This window comes from Drosophila subpulchrella, chromosome 2L (assembly GCF_014743375.2).
Source record: "Drosophila subpulchrella strain 33 F10 #4 breed RU33 chromosome 2L, RU_Dsub_v1.1 Primary Assembly, whole genome shotgun sequence".
In the NCBI taxonomy this organism is placed as follows: domain Eukaryota; kingdom Metazoa; phylum Arthropoda; class Insecta; order Diptera; family Drosophilidae; genus Drosophila; species Drosophila subpulchrella.
Genome location: NC_050610.1, coordinates 7,703,560 through 7,721,541, shown reverse-complemented (window position 1 = coordinate 7,721,541; position 17,982 = coordinate 7,703,560). Strand labels below are relative to the sequence as shown.

The following is a 17,982-nucleotide window of genomic DNA, read 5'->3' as shown; positions in this document are numbered from 1 at the left end:
ACAATCAAAAGAGCAACTGGTTCGTTACCCTTATATCTACATATATCTAACCTTGTCATTGGCCGGGAATGGAAAACCGAAGTGTCGTCGGCATTTGCTGTAAAGATAGTTCAACGGCTCAATTGAAACTTCCTCTTTATTGCATAAATTAAATTTGCCTCTGTAATTGAAATTATTCTTCAGGCGACACATTCTTAAAGTGACCTTAGGTCCGATTCTGTGGGAATAGCCCGACAAGAAGAAACGATTTTTTTTGGTGATCAATAAAAGGCGTGTTTTCTGTTTACGAACAGAGATAAGGTGTTTACAAATAAATTGGGATTTTCATTTCAAGGTCCACCAATCGTAGTTTCAGAACTTTTAGATGAAATCACCCCAAATCTAGTAAACAATTTACCTAACGAAATGTGTTTATTTGTATTCGGTTAATGTTTAATGTTTAATGTTCTTAGAATCAAATTCCAATAACTTTAGTTATAAAGTGATCGAAATAAGTCTTTTTGATATGTGTACAATATTTATGATTTTTTAAAATTTATTTTTGCTAAATGGGAATTTATTATTAGAAGTATTTATACCCGTTACTCGTAGAGTAAAAGGGTATACTAGATTCGTCGGAAAGTATGTAACAGGCAGAAGGAAGCGTTTCCGACCCCATAAAGTATATATATTCTTGGTCAGGATCACTAGCCGAGTCGATCTAGCCATGTCCGTCTGTCCGTCTGTCCGTCTGTCCGTCTGTCCGTCTGTCCGTCTGTCTGTCCGGATGAACGCTGAGATCTTGGAAACTATGAGAGCTAGGCTATTGAGATTTGGCGAGCAGATTCCTGAGCTTCTTACGCAGCGCAAGTTTGTTTCAGTAGAGTGCCACGCCCACTCTAACGCCCACAAACCGCCCAAAACTGTGGCTTCTACAGTTTTGATGCTAGAGTAAAAATTTAAACTGAAATGAATTGTTCTCATCAATACCTATCGATTGACCCAAAAAAAAGTTTGCCACGCCCACTCTAACGCCCACAAACCGCCCACAAACTTCAAAAAATCGTAAATATGAACGCGGATATCTCGGAAAATATCAAAGATAGAGTATTGGGATTTCAGATTTAGATTCCGTAGCCTTGTGCGCAGCGCAAGTTTGTTACGCAAATATGCCACGCCCACTCTAACGCCCACAAACCGCCCAAGCCTGTGGCGCCCACAATTTGTATGCTAGATTAAAAATTTTAACTGAAATGTATTGGTCTCGTCAATGCCTATCGATTGATCCAAAAAAAAATTTGCCACGCCTACCCTAACGCCCACAATGCTTAAATCTGTCTTCCGCCGGTAGGTGGCGCATTTAAATCTCGCTTTGCTGCTTGCATATCTCCATTTCCCTTTGGTCCCTTTAGCTGAGTAACGGGTATGTGATAGTCGAGGTACTCGACTATAGCGTTCTTCCTTGTTTCTATTTAAACTATCATATTTAAACTTTACATCTTTCTAGAAAAATTCCATTAAACCTTAGAGTATTCTTTTTCAGCAATAAAGTAAAAAAATTTTCAAAAAAAAACAATTACAATGAAATCAAAAAGGGAAATAAAAAATAAATTAACGCAGCTAATAAGGTATTAAGATCTTATTTTACTTTTAAATTTTCCAATAGATTTTACTCTTGGTATATCGGCTTTTTACACACCCTGTCTTAGTAAAAGAATTTATCACAGTACTTACATTTTCCACTGTAATCTTTCACTTATCAGAGAATACATGATTCATTAATCATACGTCATGATTTCTGATTTTTCGAAGGTTTGGTCTTTTCATAAAGCTTTTGCAAAATATTTGCTTAGAGTCCACTAACTTTAAGTTCCACATATGTTCTATTTCACCATTGTACTGGTATCAGTAAAGGAAACAACGTCAATTATATTTCCCCAACTTCTAACATATGTATCATGATTGCCGAACCGATAAATTAGCCGAGTGAGTTTGAAATATCTGGTGTACTCTGCAAAAGAGTTCTCTCATTCTTCTAAGGGGTTTATTATTTTTATTATATTTGCTTTTATAAATTTTTGTATTTTACATTTACAGTTTTTAATGCCTGGCTAAGTAAAAAAAAAAACTACTTACCCAATGTTATTACTGCCTTCATATACATATACTTTTCGTATAATACGTGCTTACAAAAAACATAAACATTTAGTGACTCAGTTGATTTCTTTGACTTTGATAGTGTATTTGATTGGGGATCGAAAGGCCTTTCAATCAAACGGAATTTTCTTTTGATTTTTTTTTCGGCGGGATCTTATCGCGACTGAGTCCCGGGGGAATGGGTCTGGCGGAACTTGACTTATCACCGTCAACACTTGAGAAGCACGAGGGTATATCATTGTGTTTATGAGCCAAATTGCAAATGCGAAAATACCCAAAAATGTTTACAAATTCAGGGCCATCGATTGCCGTGAGACCCCGCCCAATCTGGATATTAATTATGTGGGAAAAGTCCCACACTGGTCGGTGCTGGGGCTCAATTTAGTCTATTGCCCTGACCGCACTTGTCCACATCCAAGACCAAGTGGTTGGGCTTATCGGAGGCGTACGCTGCCGTCGAATTAGACATAAACAGTACTCGTTCAGGTGATAAGGATCCAGATAGCTAGAGCATTTCCTATCACACCCGATTACCCCGATTGAAGCCGAAACGATTTGCGGAAAAAATGGGCCTCCATTCACAATATTTGGCACCTTTGACGCATGGTTCCGTCAGTCTGCGATCTACCGGCAAGGAAGTCACCTGCTCTGGACTTCTGTGGCCCTCCTAGTCCAGCGAAACCGACGACGAGTTTACCCAGCCACCAATATGCGTGATAAGAGCCAGGAGCCCTGCTGTCTGCCCCTGAAGGAGGAGTTCCAGCGCTCCAAGTTCTCGCTGCACTACGATGATCCTGGAGCCTTCTGTCGATCGCAATGGCAGAAGGGGGATCGGAACATCATATGGCTGCTCTACCGATGGATCCTGGCTGCTTTCTTTGGTGGCGGTGTTATCGGCTGCATGGTGGACACCTTTAACAATGGTCGATGGTTTATTTATCTCACGGATTGGGGATTTTCCTTATGCTTTTATAGCTGCCTTTATGGAGCGATAATAGCCACCATTTATTTCATAAAGCCCTCGTATTTTGGTAAGTATTGATGGACTCGAGATCCGAATATATATATATTTCTACATGGTTTCACTTTCATTGGATATGAGTCATAATATAAGTCATAATATCATAAATTTGTTCAAGATATACTATGTGATATAAGAAAAAACGCAAAAATCGCGAGTAGTGTTCGTCCCCAAATTTGTTATCATATCACAATAACCATGTTATGAACGATCAATCAATTTTTTACCATTCAAAAATATTAGCTCCCGGAAGTTGGGCCTTGAAGATCTACTGGATTTCCCACTTCACAACTGTAGTTCTAGGCATGATGATCAGCCTGGTCTTCTGGACTGCTCTTTTTCCATGTAAGTTGGTCTAATAACTGATCAAAAAATAAGTATTAATATTAATTTCTTTTATAGCTATGCCAGGAATGGGGGCCGATTTGTACAACCTGTGGGCGCATGCTTTTAATTCGATTTGTATGATTTTCGACGTCTTTATGGTCGCCTTTCCCACCAGAATTATGCACTTTGTTTATCCCTTCACCGTTGGCATTACCTATGGCATATTTTCATTAATTTACTTCTGGGCTGGCGGAGCAGATCCGTAAGTAAATCTTTAAAAACGTTATGACCATATTTAATATCTATAACAATTACACAGAATGGGAAATCGCTTTATCTACTTCATCTTGGACTGGGAGCAACCTGGTCTGGCCATTGGAACGGTTTGTGGATGTATTGTCATAGTGAGCTGCTTTTGCGTCGTGGTCTTCGGATTCTACAGGTTACGCATCTCGATATACGAAAGCTGTAGTAAAAAACCTGAGGAAATTCCAGCCACTGCCATTCCTCCCAAAGAACCAGCTCCAGTTGTTTGATTGAAAATCTGCCATTCCCTTGTGCGACTTCGAAGATTTTGGCGGCGGGTTTTTAGGCATGATTCGGTTTTTTTCGTGCATCATGAAACCAAAGACCCCAGGAAAAGCTTTAATTTTCAGCAATAAATGCTATTTTTGCTGTATATAAAGGAAATATTCAATGTGAACTTCCCCAAACGTATAAAATGTTGTTTATATATGCATATATGAAATTCTTTATCTGCAATTCATATTGAAGTTTTAGAAATGATTTCAGACATTTTACTAAGCAAAGATTGATAAAATATAGTTTTGTTTAAAAAACAACGTATTAAGATTAAGATCAAGATTTAATAAACAGAGTAGAATAACATTACATCTCCATGTTAAAAAAAAATTACATTTGAATTACTATTTCCTTTTTTAAACGTTTAACGAAACCTACGAACAGTAAAATCAAGCAATAACACCTCGTAAGGAAGTAAAATATAGTGACGATCGCACCTTCAACATACAAAAGTTCTGATATCAACTTTATTGACAAAAATGTATTATACGATCTTTTAAATAAATACACTTTCTAAAATTCTCTCTTTCTTCTTGCCGCAATACATAATGTCTGTACGATTTTGATGAATCGTGCCGAACAACTAGGTTGAAGTAAGGCATTTATCCCCACCGGCCCCAAAATTTCACCGCTCTTTCTCGCAAGCCAATTGATTTTCTTAAGGTCTTGGTAGGCAATTCTTTTAGATTTTACAATACCTTTCGTTATGATCGAACCATCACTGGAGCTTTAAAATTCTGCGGCTTTATATAGAAGTCGCCTTCCTACACTCTCGTGGTGCGCTTCGGCACTACGTGAACTACCGTCCACAGTGACTAAGCATTATTTTTAATAGCTGTGTTAATAAATCAGTCTACACCAAAAAATCAATCTACAACTTTTATTGGTTGTATATTAGCAAGCAATATTTCTTGATAACATCCATATTTTTGTAATTTTATATACGTAAGATTATTATCCCCCACAAGTGCCATTACCCCTTTACTCATTTTACTTTTGGGAAATATTCGAATCTTGAAACGATTCGGTAGACGATAGTGGCTATTTGAGTGTGAGTACTAAACTTTATCTTAATAACTGCTGCTGATAGGCTTTTTCATGACCCGCAGCTGGGGAAAGGAATGTGGACAGATCGAGCTTATCATGGACTCTGATCGAGAATTTCTAATTATACTTACCATAAGCAACATTTTTTATTACTTTGCAAAATCATCCGACACTCGAGTAGTTATTATGTCCCACTTGCAAATATGGACTTTCCCGAAAATGAGTTTACGAGCTCCAAAAGCAGCTGAGACGGCTGCGCCAGATGGAAAACTAAAGGTATGTTCTAAGTCTCAAAGTTCGATTCAATTGACCGCTCTGACTGACCTTATCCACGTTGGGGGTCTTATCGGGGGCGTGGACTGTCGCCGAATCAGACATAATAGGTACTCACTGGGATGATAAGGATCATGATAATTCATACGGGGTGTATGACACGATTACCTCTATTCTAGCCAAAACTTTGGCCCCCTATCAAGCCAATGGAACACCTGTGCCTCCGTTAGTCTGTGGCTTACCGTCAAAGCAATAGCTTGCTTTAGTCCATCGATGGGTGATGAGAAAAAAGAGGGGTGCTGCTTGCCCTTAAAGGAGGAGTTCCAGTGCTCCAGGTTCTCGCTACATCTTGAGGACCCTGGAGTCTTCTGTCGCTCCCAATGGCAGAAAGGAGAACGAAGTTTAGTCTGGGTCCTCTATCGATGGGCTCTGGCTGCCTTCTTTGCCGCTGGAGTTATTGGCAGCATGATGCAGGATTTTAATGGCGGTCGGTGGTTCATATTCCTCACGGATTGGGGATTTACACTGTGCCTTTTTACCTGCACATACGGTGCTGTAATCGCCACTATTTACTACTTTAATCAGTCTTATTTCTGTGAGTAATAACTAATAAGAAAAAAATAATTCTACAATCTCCACAATTTTAGCTCCTGGCGATCGCTCGCTAAAGATTTACTGGATATCACACTATACCACTTCGGTTCTATCCATGTTGATTACCACGGTCTTCTGGGCAGCCCTTTCCACTAGTAAGTTGAACACTAAATTCTATATCATCTCTTAAATAACCTGTTTATCTGTTTTAGCCATGCCCGAAGTGGCCGGTGAGCTCTACAACTTGTGGTGCCATGCCTTCAACTCGATCTGCATGGTGTTTGACTGTTTTATGGTGGATTATCCAAACCGTCTCATGCACTTTATCTATCCCTTTTCCGTTGTGCTTATTTTCTTGGTACATTCCTTGATTTACTATTGGGCCGGTGGTACTGACATGTAAGCAAATCTTTAGATTAAAATTCAGTTTTACATATAAAATTACTTATACAGCGACGGGAATCGGTTTATCTACTACGCACTGGACTGGGCGCGTCCTGGCCTGGCGATTGGATTTGTATGTGCCAGTTTGGCTTTAATCTGTTGCTTTTCCTTTGTGGCTTTTGGAATTTACCGGATACGCATCTCGATGTACAACTGTTGCAACAAAAAGCACGAAGAAACGCCACCCATGAAAGCAACTCCCTAGGACTCCCCTCTAACTTTTTAAATTCTATAATTTTTAATCGGTCTCAAAACCATGGTATAGAACAAGCTGTACTTAGGCCATTTTCTGGACCACGGCAAACTGCAGTGATTGGATTTGGTTGGACCATTTTTCCAGGGCATTGTATCGAGAGGCGCTGCTGTTGACCTTATCTAGCTGGAGCACCTGGTTAACCTGGTCGATGCGACCCTTGATTGTGCTGGTGATGCAATTAACATTAGTCAAATACTCATAATCTTGTGAAATATAAAATCTTACTCATCTAGAATACAGGAGACCAGCAGGCTTTCCACTTCGGCTGGCTCAATGTTTAGCGCATTTGCTATGAAGGGTATAGCAATGTTTTTATACGGCCTGATTAGTTTAATAAGCACTTGGGTGCGAATGTTCCGCAACAAGTCCTCAATGTGTTCCCGGATAAACTGATCGGCCATGATGTTGCTGCGATGCTGCCGCAAAATGGTCTCAAACTCATTAATGTCGTTATTCTGATAGGAGTTGACCAAATTCGTCATGGCCAGGATTTCTGGATCATTCTTGTACGGTTTGGCTTCTTGTGAGTCAAAGGGATTTATTCCTGATTTCATCAGCCTGAAAATGTTGAGGATGTTAATAAAGCGGGGGTCTCAAGGGGACTAGTGCTTCACCTACATATTAGCCAACACCAAGTACTTTAAGCACGTGGTTCTTCGAGGAGATCCGCTCTCATCGTAGTTCTTGAACGCCTCAAAGAAGTCCGTGTGTGCCTTTTCGAACTCGCCCTCTCGCAGATGCATTTTACCGCCACACTCGCGGATGACTCCCATGATCAGTGGATGTGGAATGGCCGACTTGATGTGGAGCGACTGTTCGTAGAGGGCCTTCAGCTTCTTGTTGTTCTTTTGCACCGTGTACATCTGAATCTCAAGGGCATAGATTTCCAGGAGCTGTGTGCCCTTTTTCAGGTCGTCCTCGCCATCATCAGTCTGGCAGCTTTGATGCAACTGCTTGAGTATCTTCTGCAGTTTGGTGAAGTCGCTGCGGTCGAAGTAGAGTTTGCCCAGCTTGGTGTTGGTCTTGAACCACAGGCGATCGTTTTTGGCATCTCGAAGGGCATCCAGGGTGGTCTCGTAGAAGTTCTGCAGCAGGGCCATCTAGAACGAAGAACATTTAGGAAATATTAGTTAAAAATACGTCGGTAAACAATGGACTTAAAGAAGAAGGAGCAGCCAAGCAATTAAATCTCCAATATTGTGGCAAATACAATACATTCCCTTTAAGGGTACAATATTTCGGGATGCTCACATTCTTTGATGTGGATATATAGTCCAGGATCGAGTTGATGCTCTTTTCCGAATGATTCCTGGTCACGGCGCTCTTGATATAGGTGAGCAGCTGCTTATAGCGCACCATCATCTCATCGTAGTTGCACTGGAGGGATATAGCATTAGTCAAAGAAATATGAGCCGATTGAGAGCTCCCTCACCAGTCTAAAGTTGATCTTGATCATTTGCTTCAGCGCCTTGAAACCCCACTCCCCCTTTTCACCATTTTCCAGGTCGAGAACCTTCTGAAAACTGGCCAGTGCCGCCTTGGGCTCCTCCTCCTTCAAGGCCTTGCTGTTGTAGTACTGATTCTCCAGATCCACATCTGGTTCCGAGTTGCTATCCTCAGAGTATTCCTAGAAAGTGGTTAACAAAAGGATGAAGCCGGCATTGTTAGAACGTGTCCAAAGCAGCTAAGGACCAATAGTAACTACCAATCCATAATCCTCATCGTCGTCGCACATGAAATCATCATCGTTATCGGACATTTCGAGTCTTTTACTTTATAAATTGCACTTTATCAGTAAATAAATGCGAATAGAATATTTTTTGCAATGAAAGATGTGACCGTTTTGTGTTTGGCAAAATAATGCTGTAGAATGTGACCACCAGCTGTTGACAATCGATAATGGTGATAGAGATGCTCAAATGAAAACAGTGACTGTGTGACAGTTAAAAATTAAATGTTGGAAAAACTAGATAATTAGATGAAAATAAAACTAAAAACTTAAGCAAGAATTAGAAACGGAAAATATTAGTGCTTGATTGTAAGTTCAACCCTATTTAATGATACAAAATAAACATGTTTTATTCGCTTCCATTAAAAGTTTTTTATTTTCATATATTAGTAATATAGACTCTCTTTAAAGAAGCCTTTTTAAAATCAAACGTCTATTTATCATACATTTAAAACTAATTTATTTTTTCACTTATTCCGTGACTTACTGCTATTTAATAAGTCCTTGGAAGCAGTTAACGGTAACGAAACTATTGCCCATCCCTGGCATTGAACAGTGCTACCCATCACTTCAACAGGTTTTTTCGTCCATCCTTGAGCCCATAAAATGAGGTAAACAATCTCTTATCACAACTTGCAGCCTGTTAAAAACAAAAAAAAACACAGCCTGACAAAGCGACTCCTGCACATTTTTCCTCGTTGCAGTGCCATAAAGGTAACGCATACCTCGGGCGACCGTAATTCGGTACCGATTGCGCAGGCTCTACTCACCCAGGTGGACAGGAGCACCCCGAATTTGCAATTGCTGGAAATAGCCTCGGGCTCGGGACAACATGTGGGATTCCTGGCGCCCCTAATGCCCAACATCACCTTCCAGCCGACCGAGCACCTAGGTGTTCACTTCGATTCGATTGGCGCCTATGCGGATGACTGTCCAACTGGGAATATTCGAGCACCCTTCCATGCGGACATCAGCCGAGATCCCAAGGATTGGGAGATTCCACAAGCACCTGGAAGCTATGACTACATGTTCAATTGCAACATGATGCACATCAGTCCATGGATCTGCTCCATAGGACTTTTCCGGGCTGCCGGACAGCTTCTGAAACGGGGAGGAAGGATGTTCACCTACGGACCGTTTGCTGAAAACCGCTTCCTCAGTCCCCAGAGCAATCTGGACTTCGACCTGACCCTCCGGGAGAGGAACCCCAATTGGGGCGTTCGTGACATCATAGATCTGAATGTCGTGGCGGCCGAAAACGGAATAAAGCTGGAGAAGATCGTGGAGATGCCGTCGGACAACAAGTTACTGACCTGGCTTAAGCTATAAAATAGTGCACTAGACTAAGGTTGTTGGGCGATTACCCCCTTTAAGATAACATATGTAGTTTATTTGGAGGCAATAAAAATTTATTGTCGATGGAGTGCCTGCTCATCGAAGTAGGCCAAGTGGACAGAGCGAGGTGAGGCGAGAACGCAGGAATTGACCCTGAAAGCGCAATTGATAGTTGCTCGATCGATTGGTGGACTCTATATAAAGACGGTTCTGGTTGAAAGTACAGCACAATCGATCCAGTATCGGACTTACAGGCATGGCACAGACGATTCTTCAGCTGCTTCTCGTGGGGATTCTCCTGGTGAATCTGAGTTTGGCAGCCACAGTGAGACGTCCTCGACTGGATGGTCGCATCGTGGGCGGTCAGGTGACTAGTATAAAGGACATTCCCTACCAGGTTTCCCTGCAGCGGAGCTACCACTTCTGCGGTGGCTCCCTGATCGCCCAAGGTTGGGTCCTCACAGCCGCCCATTGCACTGAGGGATCGGCCATACAGATCTCCAAAGTGCGCATTGGCTCTTCGCGCACTTCTGATGGTGGACTGCTGGTGGGGATCAAGCGGGTCCATCGGCATCCAAAATTCAATGCCTACACCATCGACTTTGACTTCTCCCTTCTCGAGTTGGAGGATTATAACGCGGAGAACGTGACCCAGTCTTTCATAGGGCTTCCCGCACAGAATGCTGACATCGCCGATGGAACTCCCGTACTGGTTTCCGGCTGGGGAAACACGCAGAGTAGTCAGGAGTCCACCGCCGTTCTCCGGGCCGTAACCGTGCCCAAAGTCAGTCAGATACAGTGCACAGAGGCCTACGGCAGCTTTGGGAGCATCACGGATCGCATGCTCTGCGCAGGATTGCCGGAGGGCGGCAAGGATGCCTGTCAAGGCGACTCCGGAGGTCCTCTGGCCGCCGACGGCATTCTGTGGGGCGTCGTCTCCTGGGGCTACGGATGCGCCAGGCCAAACTATCCAGGCGTTTACTCAAGGGTGCCTGCAGTCCGCGATTGGATCAGCTCTGTTAGTGGCATCTGAGATTAATTTAAAACATCAAGACCGATTATATTTACAAAAAGGATCAAATAATTGAAAAATATATCATGATTAAGAAATGTTTCTAAAGTTTGAAGTATATATGGTATTTAGAAGTAAGGTTTTGTGAACTTTTAACTGTTAGCCACTATGAGCAGATAGATGTACAAACTATAAGGACTAACCTGGTTATACTGATCAAAAATATGTATCATTTTAGGGGGCCACCAATGACTGATACAATACGCTGAAAAGGTTTCACTAGTTTTATGGTAACCTCTTAAAGAATGTAGAACATTCTCGGTAAAATTTTGAATTGTGGATTCAAAAATTACCGCTTTTAATATTTTCGTAACCGATGCAATCAAGGAATTTATGTCACTTCCCTTGCAGCAGCTGCACCCCTTTATGGGTCCATTTATCATCGCCAACTGAAGCAATTGACCCAGAAAAACCCTAAGTCCAAATATTGACACAGTCTGGAAGGAGAGTAAAGGGGAGGGCTTAGATGACCACATCATATCAATAACTAGACAGACGGAGACGAAGATCAAATTTACCTAATGATTGGCCCAAAGGCAAATAAAAGTTCGCAGAACGAAGAAAAAATAGCAAAGTAAGCATAGGTAAAGTGAATTGATTGGGGAGAGTGGCACAAGTTTCAATTTCGAGCGGCAGTGCCTCCAGATATTTTTCATCTTCTATTGCAGTGGCCCGTGTGCTCTAGTGTTTTTCCTTCCAGTTTTCCCAGTCATTTTCCATTTTCCTGGCCTCACTAATTGTTGATTAAATGCTGCAAATTGCTGCGAGTGTTCCACATTGTTACCCTTCTTCTGGCATTTCCGTTGGCGTTTTCGGTTACCTTTCACCATGTACGGTTGTCAAAGCAGTTAGCAGTGGGACCACAGGTGCTAAAGGGGGAGTACCGGGTGCAAAGTCGCCCGGCAGGTGTGCCAGTGTGTCCTTTGGGTCATTGCAATTTTGCACGTGAACTTGTTAACAGCAAGGAGCTGGAAAAAAAGAAAAACAGGTGAGCTGAATGGAGCCAAGACATGAACTGCAAATTGAACGGTTATGTCGAGCGATGGGTTACAGGGTGAACTTGGCGTTCAATTTTTAACTTTCAAATGAACTCTAGTGGGTCACTGTGCAGCATACTTTCAGGGGTTTTTAATCTACAAAGGGAAACAACCAGCAAGGGGCTGTTCGATTTTGAACACAAAAGCCATGATAGTCACATTGGATACTGTCTATTTTTGGATACTTTTATTGGAAGTGAGTGGTAAATTAAATTTAGGCCTAAAACTTATCTCAATCGATGTTACGAACTACACTTAAAATAATTAAGACGATATCTGTACTCTATTTTACATATTATATTTTACAGATATAAAAGTTATAATCAATTTTAAAATCACATAACTACAGTACAAAATGTAGTATAAATGTGGGTAAATAATATGGGTTAGGCCTTATAGTTATCTCTATCCGAATTACGAAAAATAGTTCAAACGATGTCTAAATTTATAGAAAAGTAAAGCCAATCAATTTTAAAATCACATGACTATAGTATAAATTTGATTGGGATATGTCAGTATCCTTTTACTGTCATAATTGTGTCATTATAATATTATATTACTCTGCTGTATTAAAATATTTTATTTCGTTATTGTCATTGAGGTATATATATTTACAAGAGCTTAGTGGAAAATTTAAATTGTGTTATTAATATTATACAATCCTGGAATTACTCTTGGACATTTTACTCGTTGAGGTGCAATTAGGATGCTTCAGCTCATCCTTTAAAGTTCTTCAGGCTCCTTTCGAGAAGTGGCGACCTCGACTAACGACTTGTGGCAGTACTTAAGCTGCTTTTGTTATTGTTTTTCTTTCCGAATCGCCCCCTTCCCTTGTTTCTATTTTTTCGTTTCCCTTTTTGTTGTTCATAGGAGCCGCCGAGACATAGAAAATGTAAAATTTGTTTGTTTCCTTTCATTGATGTTGAAAGTTTTTGCAGCTGCTGCAGACAATGCAATGAGTCGGAGTCGGGTCCTACGTCCCCTATTCCCGCCCATATCTCCAGACCCTCTCTGTCTCTAATTTTATCTGCTGGCTTGCCAGGGGACTGTCTTATTATTATAGTTTGTCGATTTGTTTGCATTGTAGTCCACATTGTTGTTCTCTTAGCCAGTCCAAAAGGGGGTGTGTGTGTGTTCGTCCAGATGGTCCAACAACAATCATTGTTATAAATTATTTTGCAGCTTTTGTAATTTGTTATGTGAACAACAAATATTGTCGAGAGCATAAAAAATCTATTGAATCCTTGTTTTTGCGATAGCAGAATGCATATTGATGAGGGGACGAAATTCACTTTCTAGGCAGCACTTCTTGTTCTTCTTTTATTTATATATTATATATAAACGAAATATCAAGGAGGGAAAGGAAACGATTAGAATTAACGTTGTACACATGTCTTTTAAATTCTTTGCTCATCAGGAAATTTATTTAGTTTGCAGAAAAAGTTTATTTTATCGTTAAAAAATACAAAAAAGTTGCAGTTAAACTATCTCATTAAAGTTTATCCTTATTATTTTGAAAAATTTGAAAAAATTGTTATCACAAAAAAGTTATCCGTTATATTTTACTAGTAATTTTTTTTATTTTTCCAAAATTTATTAAAATTTTTATTTGTATCAATTTTTTATAAATTAAATATACATTTTAAAAAACTGAAATTTTACTTGTGGCAGTATTCTTATTTATTTATCTAGATTTAAAAGAAAACATTTTTTTTTATGTATGTTTGTTTTCATTATAAATTTAATTAAAATGTTGTATTACAGATTATATGGGCAGTTTTTTGCTCGTCTAGTTGTGAATTGGCCTCTCTGCTTATTTAAATTTGTATATATTTGGCGATAACATCAGGGACTGGGGTTGTATGGATAAAAAATACTCGAAAGATTAAATACATCTGCTCTAGGGCCATTGCGAATTGTCTATGACTCAGTTAGGTGGACTACGCGGCGTATGCTTGATCTGCCGGGATGCTGCCGCAACTCGCTCTTCCTTTGAGTGTGTGTATGTTTTTTATGGAAATAATATTCTTGTCAGGATTAAAAAGGATACGTGACCGGAATACGAGTGCAATGTGCATGCGGAAATGTGGCCAGAACCTGCGAGATGGGTAACAAAAAGGGCAGGGACAAAAAGCGGAAAAAGTAGACAAACAGGAGCCGCAACAGGACTAAAATGTATCTGTCAGACTCGTCGACTTTTGCTATCGTTGTCGCCTGTCGCATATCTGTATCCGTGTTTGTGCTTGTATTTTTCTTGCCAGCTCTTAGCCACTTCCCAACCTACGACCTCTATCCACCATCCGCCGACTTCTATCCACCATCCTCCGCCGCCATCATCATCATCATCATTTCGATGCTTATCCTTGCTTATTGTCCTGTCGGAAAAACCACGCTGCTGTTGGTCCTCTACTACTTTTTTCCATTTTAATTTTTAAGAAAGCATATTGTAATTCTGTTGTTTACCTGTTTGGACACTCGGATACACGTACTTTTTAAATCTCGACCGCAGGCGATCCCCTGTTTTTTGCTCACCAGATTGGAGTGCCCTCGTCGTCCTTTCTTGTAGCTTCTCCCAGTGCAGTCAGTCATTTGGCCTGTCATTTGTAATATTCCCCTACGCATCCTTGACAGCGGCTTAGCATTGTTGTTGCCACAGCTGCTTAGCTATTCGTGGCATGTCCTGGGCAATGGCCACGATTGTGATGTATGATTTTCAATTCCACCTACGGCAAGTCCTCTTCTAATTTCGTTGAAATTATTCCTTGGCTTAACCAAAAAAACAAATAAAATGAAAACATTTTACAGGGGTTTATCTCCCCAAAAGATACGTGCTTTCTGCAGACTAGTTATGTATCTTTCACTTTTGCAAATACTTGCCATCGAACTATTTACAAAATTGTATCATTATATAAAGCTTTTGCAAAAAATTGTGAATTATTATTGAATTAATTAAAACCGTATCTTATCTGCAATAAATTCATTATTTATCATCATTTTTTGAATTTCCGTCGTGTATCAAACAATATTTTTGGGTGAGCTTAATTTAATTTGACTGTGACTCAAAGTGTGTAGCATATTTCTTTTATAAATGTGTATACAGTTCTAAAACTAATATTTTCTTATCTGGAAAAGTAATCCCAACTTGTAGCTATCTCGCAGTTGATTTATGCTATATGATGCATATCTACAATATATATCTCTGATATCATTAGCTGATTACAATCAGACTGTTAGACATCGGTATTACAATTTATACCCGTTACTCGTAGATTAAAAGGGTATATAAGATTCTTCGGAAAGTATGTAACAAATAGATAGAAGCGGTTTTGACGCAATATAGTATACATATTCTGATCAGGATCAATAGCCGAATCGATCTTGCCGTGTCCGTCTGCCCGAACGCTGATATCTTGGGAACTTTTTAAGGTTTTTGCGCAGCGCAGCAGGGTGCCACGCCCACAAACACTCATAACGCTAAAACCGGCCCAGCTCCCACATTTTTTAATATATTCTAAAAGTCTAAATGGGATTTAGTTCTTATTATCAATAACCATCTACATCTACAAACTGTTCAAATCGGACAATTCATTTAAAAGTTTTGTGCAATCTCGGAAACAGCCGATTGCTGCTTCCATATCTGCATCTCCCTCGCACTCTCCTTAGCTGAGTATAGGGTATCTAATAGTCAAGGCCGTCTACTGAAGCATTCTTTCTAGTATTTTTGCCATACTCTTATAATTATGTCATTTGCTATAAACGGATGTGGAAAAAGTTATAAAATCAGTCATTAGTTCTCTTTTGTTTTTTTTTTAGTTATCGGTATGGAACTTTGTTGATAAAAAGTATCCCCCACATTTTTGTGTGTACATGAACACATACATACTTAGTTAGAAATGCATCCAATCAACAGAAAACCCCGTATTGGTGTTTAGTCAACAATTCCAATACAGTCCCCTGACTCAAAGTGGGTTGAAGCATATTGATAACAGAATCTAATCTTTATAGCCGGCATAAAATCCGATTTTATTATGGTTCAGTTATGGAGTACAAAATAAGTTGCCATCGGCTGCACTTGGTTCAGTTTCTCTAGAGACAGCATTGTGCAGAGTTGTGTTTATACTTTAAAAACAAATTATCCTTTGATCAAAATGTGGAAGAAAGTGATTTTCTGTGTGGTCCTAGTGGCCATTGTGGGCGTGCAGTTTGGTGAGAAAAATTGTTAAATTCAAAGTCGAATCCTTGCTGAAGAATACTTTTAACTATTAGCCAACTCGCTGACCTGCTCCAAATGTACAACTCCAAGTGGATGCAAAAGTCCTTCGTACGAAACCTGCTCGAACTCGACGGCCAATGCCAATAAGGAATTTTTGGAGTCGTACCACAGCAATGTGCCCGCACTTAATGGCAGTCTGAACTTCTCTTGTGCCAATCTCACATACTACCATGCAGCAAGTAAGTATATCCCTTATTTTTTGGAATTTAGTAGTAAAATATCTAATTATGTCCTCCGACTTTTCTTCAGACTATTCTCATGCCTCTGAGTTCCTGGGCTGTGTCTTCAATGAGACAAACGTCTGCGGTCTTACTTTGACCAACACCACTGGATGGTCCAGGGCATGCTTCACCTGCGGCACCGATTATTGCAATCCGGCGGGAACTTTCAGCGGCAGCGCCTATACCATCGTGGGTTCCGTCATCGCCCTACTTTTGGCCAAGATCCTAAGCTAAACCCATTATCTTACTGAGGAGCTATGCAGTATTTAAACCTAATTCCAATTGTAAATTATTTATTTTCAATGTTTTATATGAAATATACGAAAACAAAGAGTTTAAAACTATACGACTTCGTAATAAAATAATATTAGAAAATAACTTTCGAATGATTTTAATTAGGGATGAGATTAGGTTACTTATGGGCTACAATTTCTAAACTTTTTGTAGGGTTCTTAAAGGTTTTGTTATACAAATAGATATTTAAAACCAAAAAGGTTTAAAATTCAACGACTTCGGATAGAAATATAAATATGTTACGATTTCAAATGTTTTTAATAATGGAATGGAAAGAGACAAGATTATTTATGATTGATACCAAAGTTATTATTATATATTTAATATATGTTATATATTTTTTGTAGGTTCTAAAAGATTAAAACCTAAGTTTGAATAAAGTCAGCACCTTCGCAAAATAACATTCCTATATTATTCTTTTGATCATCAATATACTGATATGACTCACAGTCATAACCCACAATATTTACTTAAACTTTTATTAGCCAGTTCTAGGATGGTTTTTTAAATCGTTTTATGGGTTGGTTTCAATTATTTATTAGATTATAAAGTTTATGGTAAGACTTTCCATACAAATAATAAATGGCTATGGCTTTTACAACTTAACAAAAAAAAACAAATGGCTTAATTCTAGCAACTGCTTGCTGAAAAATAACCATTGGTCTATGTAAATGAATTCGGCGTAAATAAAATGTGAGTATATATATGGCTCTTTAAGTCGCTTAGCAACTTAGTAAGTTATTAAGCTAAAAACTTCCCCTTCTTGATTGCTACCACTTGTACGCAACGGTTTTATCTTTTATTGCCATATTGGCGCGCATATTGATTAGTTGCGGACTAAGATAAGAACTATTATATTAGCTTATGAGAACAGACCATACTTCAGTCAAGTGTGAAATTGTCAGGCTATGAGTAAGATTTGAAACTGTTGACTAGGTCTAAGAAAAGTAGTAGATAACACAACGAATGCAAATAAAGATTAAGCAAGCTAAGGTTCTGGTTTTCTTGTTGTGTAAAATAAAACTAATTTTTAAAAATAGTATACAATTAGTATATTGGACACATATAACTAGGATATACTCCGTACACGCATATTTATATTACCATTCGATATATGTAAGCTACATTTTCGTTACTGCCTTTACATATTGAATGAATACCTGAAGGGGAATCCCTTCTGTTTCTCCATTGAAGCTTTTTTGATAAGCTTACTAGGCTGTAAACGTTGCGATAAGCTTATCAACGAAAATACTCATGCTTATCTGACAAGAACTGCGCAAAGTTCGAGATCTGAAGAGAAACGATTATAAAAGTGTTCTCAAAATTTCAACTGAGTTTAGT

The 17,982-nt window shown here is 39.4% G+C and overlaps 6 protein-coding genes across 7 annotated transcripts; 5 read left to right on the top strand and 1 right to left on the bottom strand.

The window, feature by feature from the left end:
- The first annotated feature begins 2,845 nt into the window (after nucleotides 1–2,845).
- On the top strand, nucleotides 2,846–4,551 carry LOC119547287 (protein rolling stone). Its single transcript, XM_037854072.1, has 4 exons — nucleotides 2,846–3,167; nucleotides 3,401–3,502; nucleotides 3,560–3,746; nucleotides 3,804–4,551. Exons 1-4 carry the CDS (start codon nucleotides 2,846–2,848, stop codon nucleotides 4,018–4,020), a joined length of 828 nt encoding a protein of 275 aa, XP_037710000.1. The 3' UTR covers nucleotides 4,021–4,551.
- A 1,083-nt stretch (nucleotides 4,552–5,634) lies between these two features.
- Nucleotides 5,635–6,666, top strand: LOC119548511 (protein rolling stone). The gene is made up of 4 exons (XM_037855798.1): nucleotides 5,635–5,981; nucleotides 6,034–6,135; nucleotides 6,193–6,379; nucleotides 6,434–6,666. Exons 1-4 carry the CDS (start codon nucleotides 5,660–5,662, stop codon nucleotides 6,627–6,629), a joined length of 807 nt encoding a protein of 268 aa, XP_037711726.1. The 5' UTR covers nucleotides 5,635–5,659; the 3' UTR covers nucleotides 6,630–6,666.
- On the bottom strand, nucleotides 6,640–8,439 carry LOC119548510 (COP9 signalosome complex subunit 2). The gene is made up of 6 exons (XM_037855797.1): nucleotides 8,386–8,439; nucleotides 8,113–8,307; nucleotides 7,932–8,057; nucleotides 7,299–7,780; nucleotides 6,906–7,238; nucleotides 6,640–6,846 (listed from the first exon to the last, which is right to left on the bottom strand). The coding sequence occupies exons 1-6, from the start codon at nucleotides 8,437–8,439 to the stop codon at nucleotides 6,702–6,704; spliced, it is 1,335 nt and encodes a 444-aa protein (XP_037711725.1). The 3' UTR covers nucleotides 6,640–6,701.
- Nucleotides 8,440–8,955: 516 nt separating this feature from the next.
- Nucleotides 8,956–9,848, top strand: LOC119546525 (UPF0585 protein CG18661). Of its 2 annotated transcripts, none has more exons than XM_037852862.1 (2): nucleotides 8,956–9,020; nucleotides 9,114–9,848. In XM_037852862.1, the coding sequence occupies exons 1-2, from the start codon at nucleotides 9,016–9,018 to the stop codon at nucleotides 9,736–9,738; spliced, it is 630 nt and encodes a 209-aa protein (XP_037708790.1). In that variant the 5' UTR covers nucleotides 8,956–9,015; the 3' UTR covers nucleotides 9,739–9,848. The 2 variants fall into 2 exon arrangements, with proteins under 2 accessions (XP_037708790.1, XP_037708789.1); XM_037852861.1 differs by having other exon boundaries at nucleotides 8,957–9,020; nucleotides 9,075–9,848.
- LOC119546189 (trypsin-1) lies at nucleotides 9,828–10,793 on the top strand. Its single transcript, XM_037852315.1, has 2 exons — nucleotides 9,828–9,871; nucleotides 9,949–10,793. The coding sequence occupies exons 1-2, from the start codon at nucleotides 9,828–9,830 to the stop codon at nucleotides 10,775–10,777; spliced, it is 873 nt and encodes a 290-aa protein (XP_037708243.1). The 3' UTR covers nucleotides 10,778–10,793.
- A 5,131-nt stretch (nucleotides 10,794–15,924) lies between these two features.
- On the top strand, nucleotides 15,925–16,683 carry LOC119547602. Its single transcript, XM_037854523.1, has 3 exons — nucleotides 15,925–16,059; nucleotides 16,120–16,305; nucleotides 16,376–16,683. Exons 1-3 carry the CDS (start codon nucleotides 16,002–16,004, stop codon nucleotides 16,579–16,581), a joined length of 450 nt encoding a protein of 149 aa, XP_037710451.1. The 5' UTR covers nucleotides 15,925–16,001; the 3' UTR covers nucleotides 16,582–16,683.
- Nucleotides 16,684–17,982: the final 1,299 nt, after the last annotated feature.

Coding starts and splice junctions, on each gene's coding strand:
- LOC119547287 (XM_037854072.1), top strand. CDS start 2,846: ATGCGTGATAAGAGCCAGGAGCCCTGCTGTCTGCCCCTGAAGGAGGAG. Junction 3,503..3,559: donor CTGGACTGCTCTTTTTCCAT/GTAAGTTGGTCT, acceptor TTTCTTTTATAG/CTATGCCAGGAATGGGGGCC. Junction 3,747..3,803: donor TGGGCTGGCGGAGCAGATCC/GTAAGTAAATCT, acceptor ACAATTACACAG/AATGGGAAATCGCTTTATCT.
- LOC119548511 (XM_037855798.1), top strand. CDS start 5,660: ATGGGTGATGAGAAAAAAGAGGGGTGCTGCTTGCCCTTAAAGGAGGAG. Junction 5,982..6,033: donor CTTTAATCAGTCTTATTTCT/GTGAGTAATAAC, acceptor CCACAATTTTAG/CTCCTGGCGATCGCTCGCTA. Junction 6,136..6,192: donor CTGGGCAGCCCTTTCCACTA/GTAAGTTGAACA, acceptor TATCTGTTTTAG/CCATGCCCGAAGTGGCCGGT.
- LOC119548510 (XM_037855797.1), bottom strand. CDS start 8,439: ATGTCCGATAACGATGATGATTTCATGTGCGACGACGATGAGGATTAT. Junction 8,058..8,112: donor TCAAGATCAACTTTAGACTG/GTGAGGGAGCTC, acceptor ATATCCCTCCAG/TGCAACTACGATGAGATGAT. Junction 7,239..7,298: donor TACTTGGTGTTGGCTAATAT/GTAGGTGAAGCA, acceptor CAACATTTTCAG/GCTGATGAAATCAGGAATAA.
- LOC119546189 (XM_037852315.1), top strand. CDS start 9,828: ATGGAGTGCCTGCTCATCGAAGTAGGCCAAGTGGACAGAGCGAG. Junction 9,872..9,948: donor GGCCAAGTGGACAGAGCGAG/GTGAGGCGAGAA, acceptor CTCTATATAAAG/ACGGTTCTGGTTGAAAGTAC.
- LOC119547602 (XM_037854523.1), top strand. CDS start 16,002: ATGTGGAAGAAAGTGATTTTCTGTGTGGTCCTAGTGGCCATTGTGGGC. Junction 16,060..16,119: donor CATTGTGGGCGTGCAGTTTG/GTGAGAAAAATT, acceptor TTTAACTATTAG/CCAACTCGCTGACCTGCTCC. Junction 16,306..16,375: donor CACATACTACCATGCAGCAA/GTAAGTATATCC, acceptor ACTTTTCTTCAG/ACTATTCTCATGCCTCTGAG.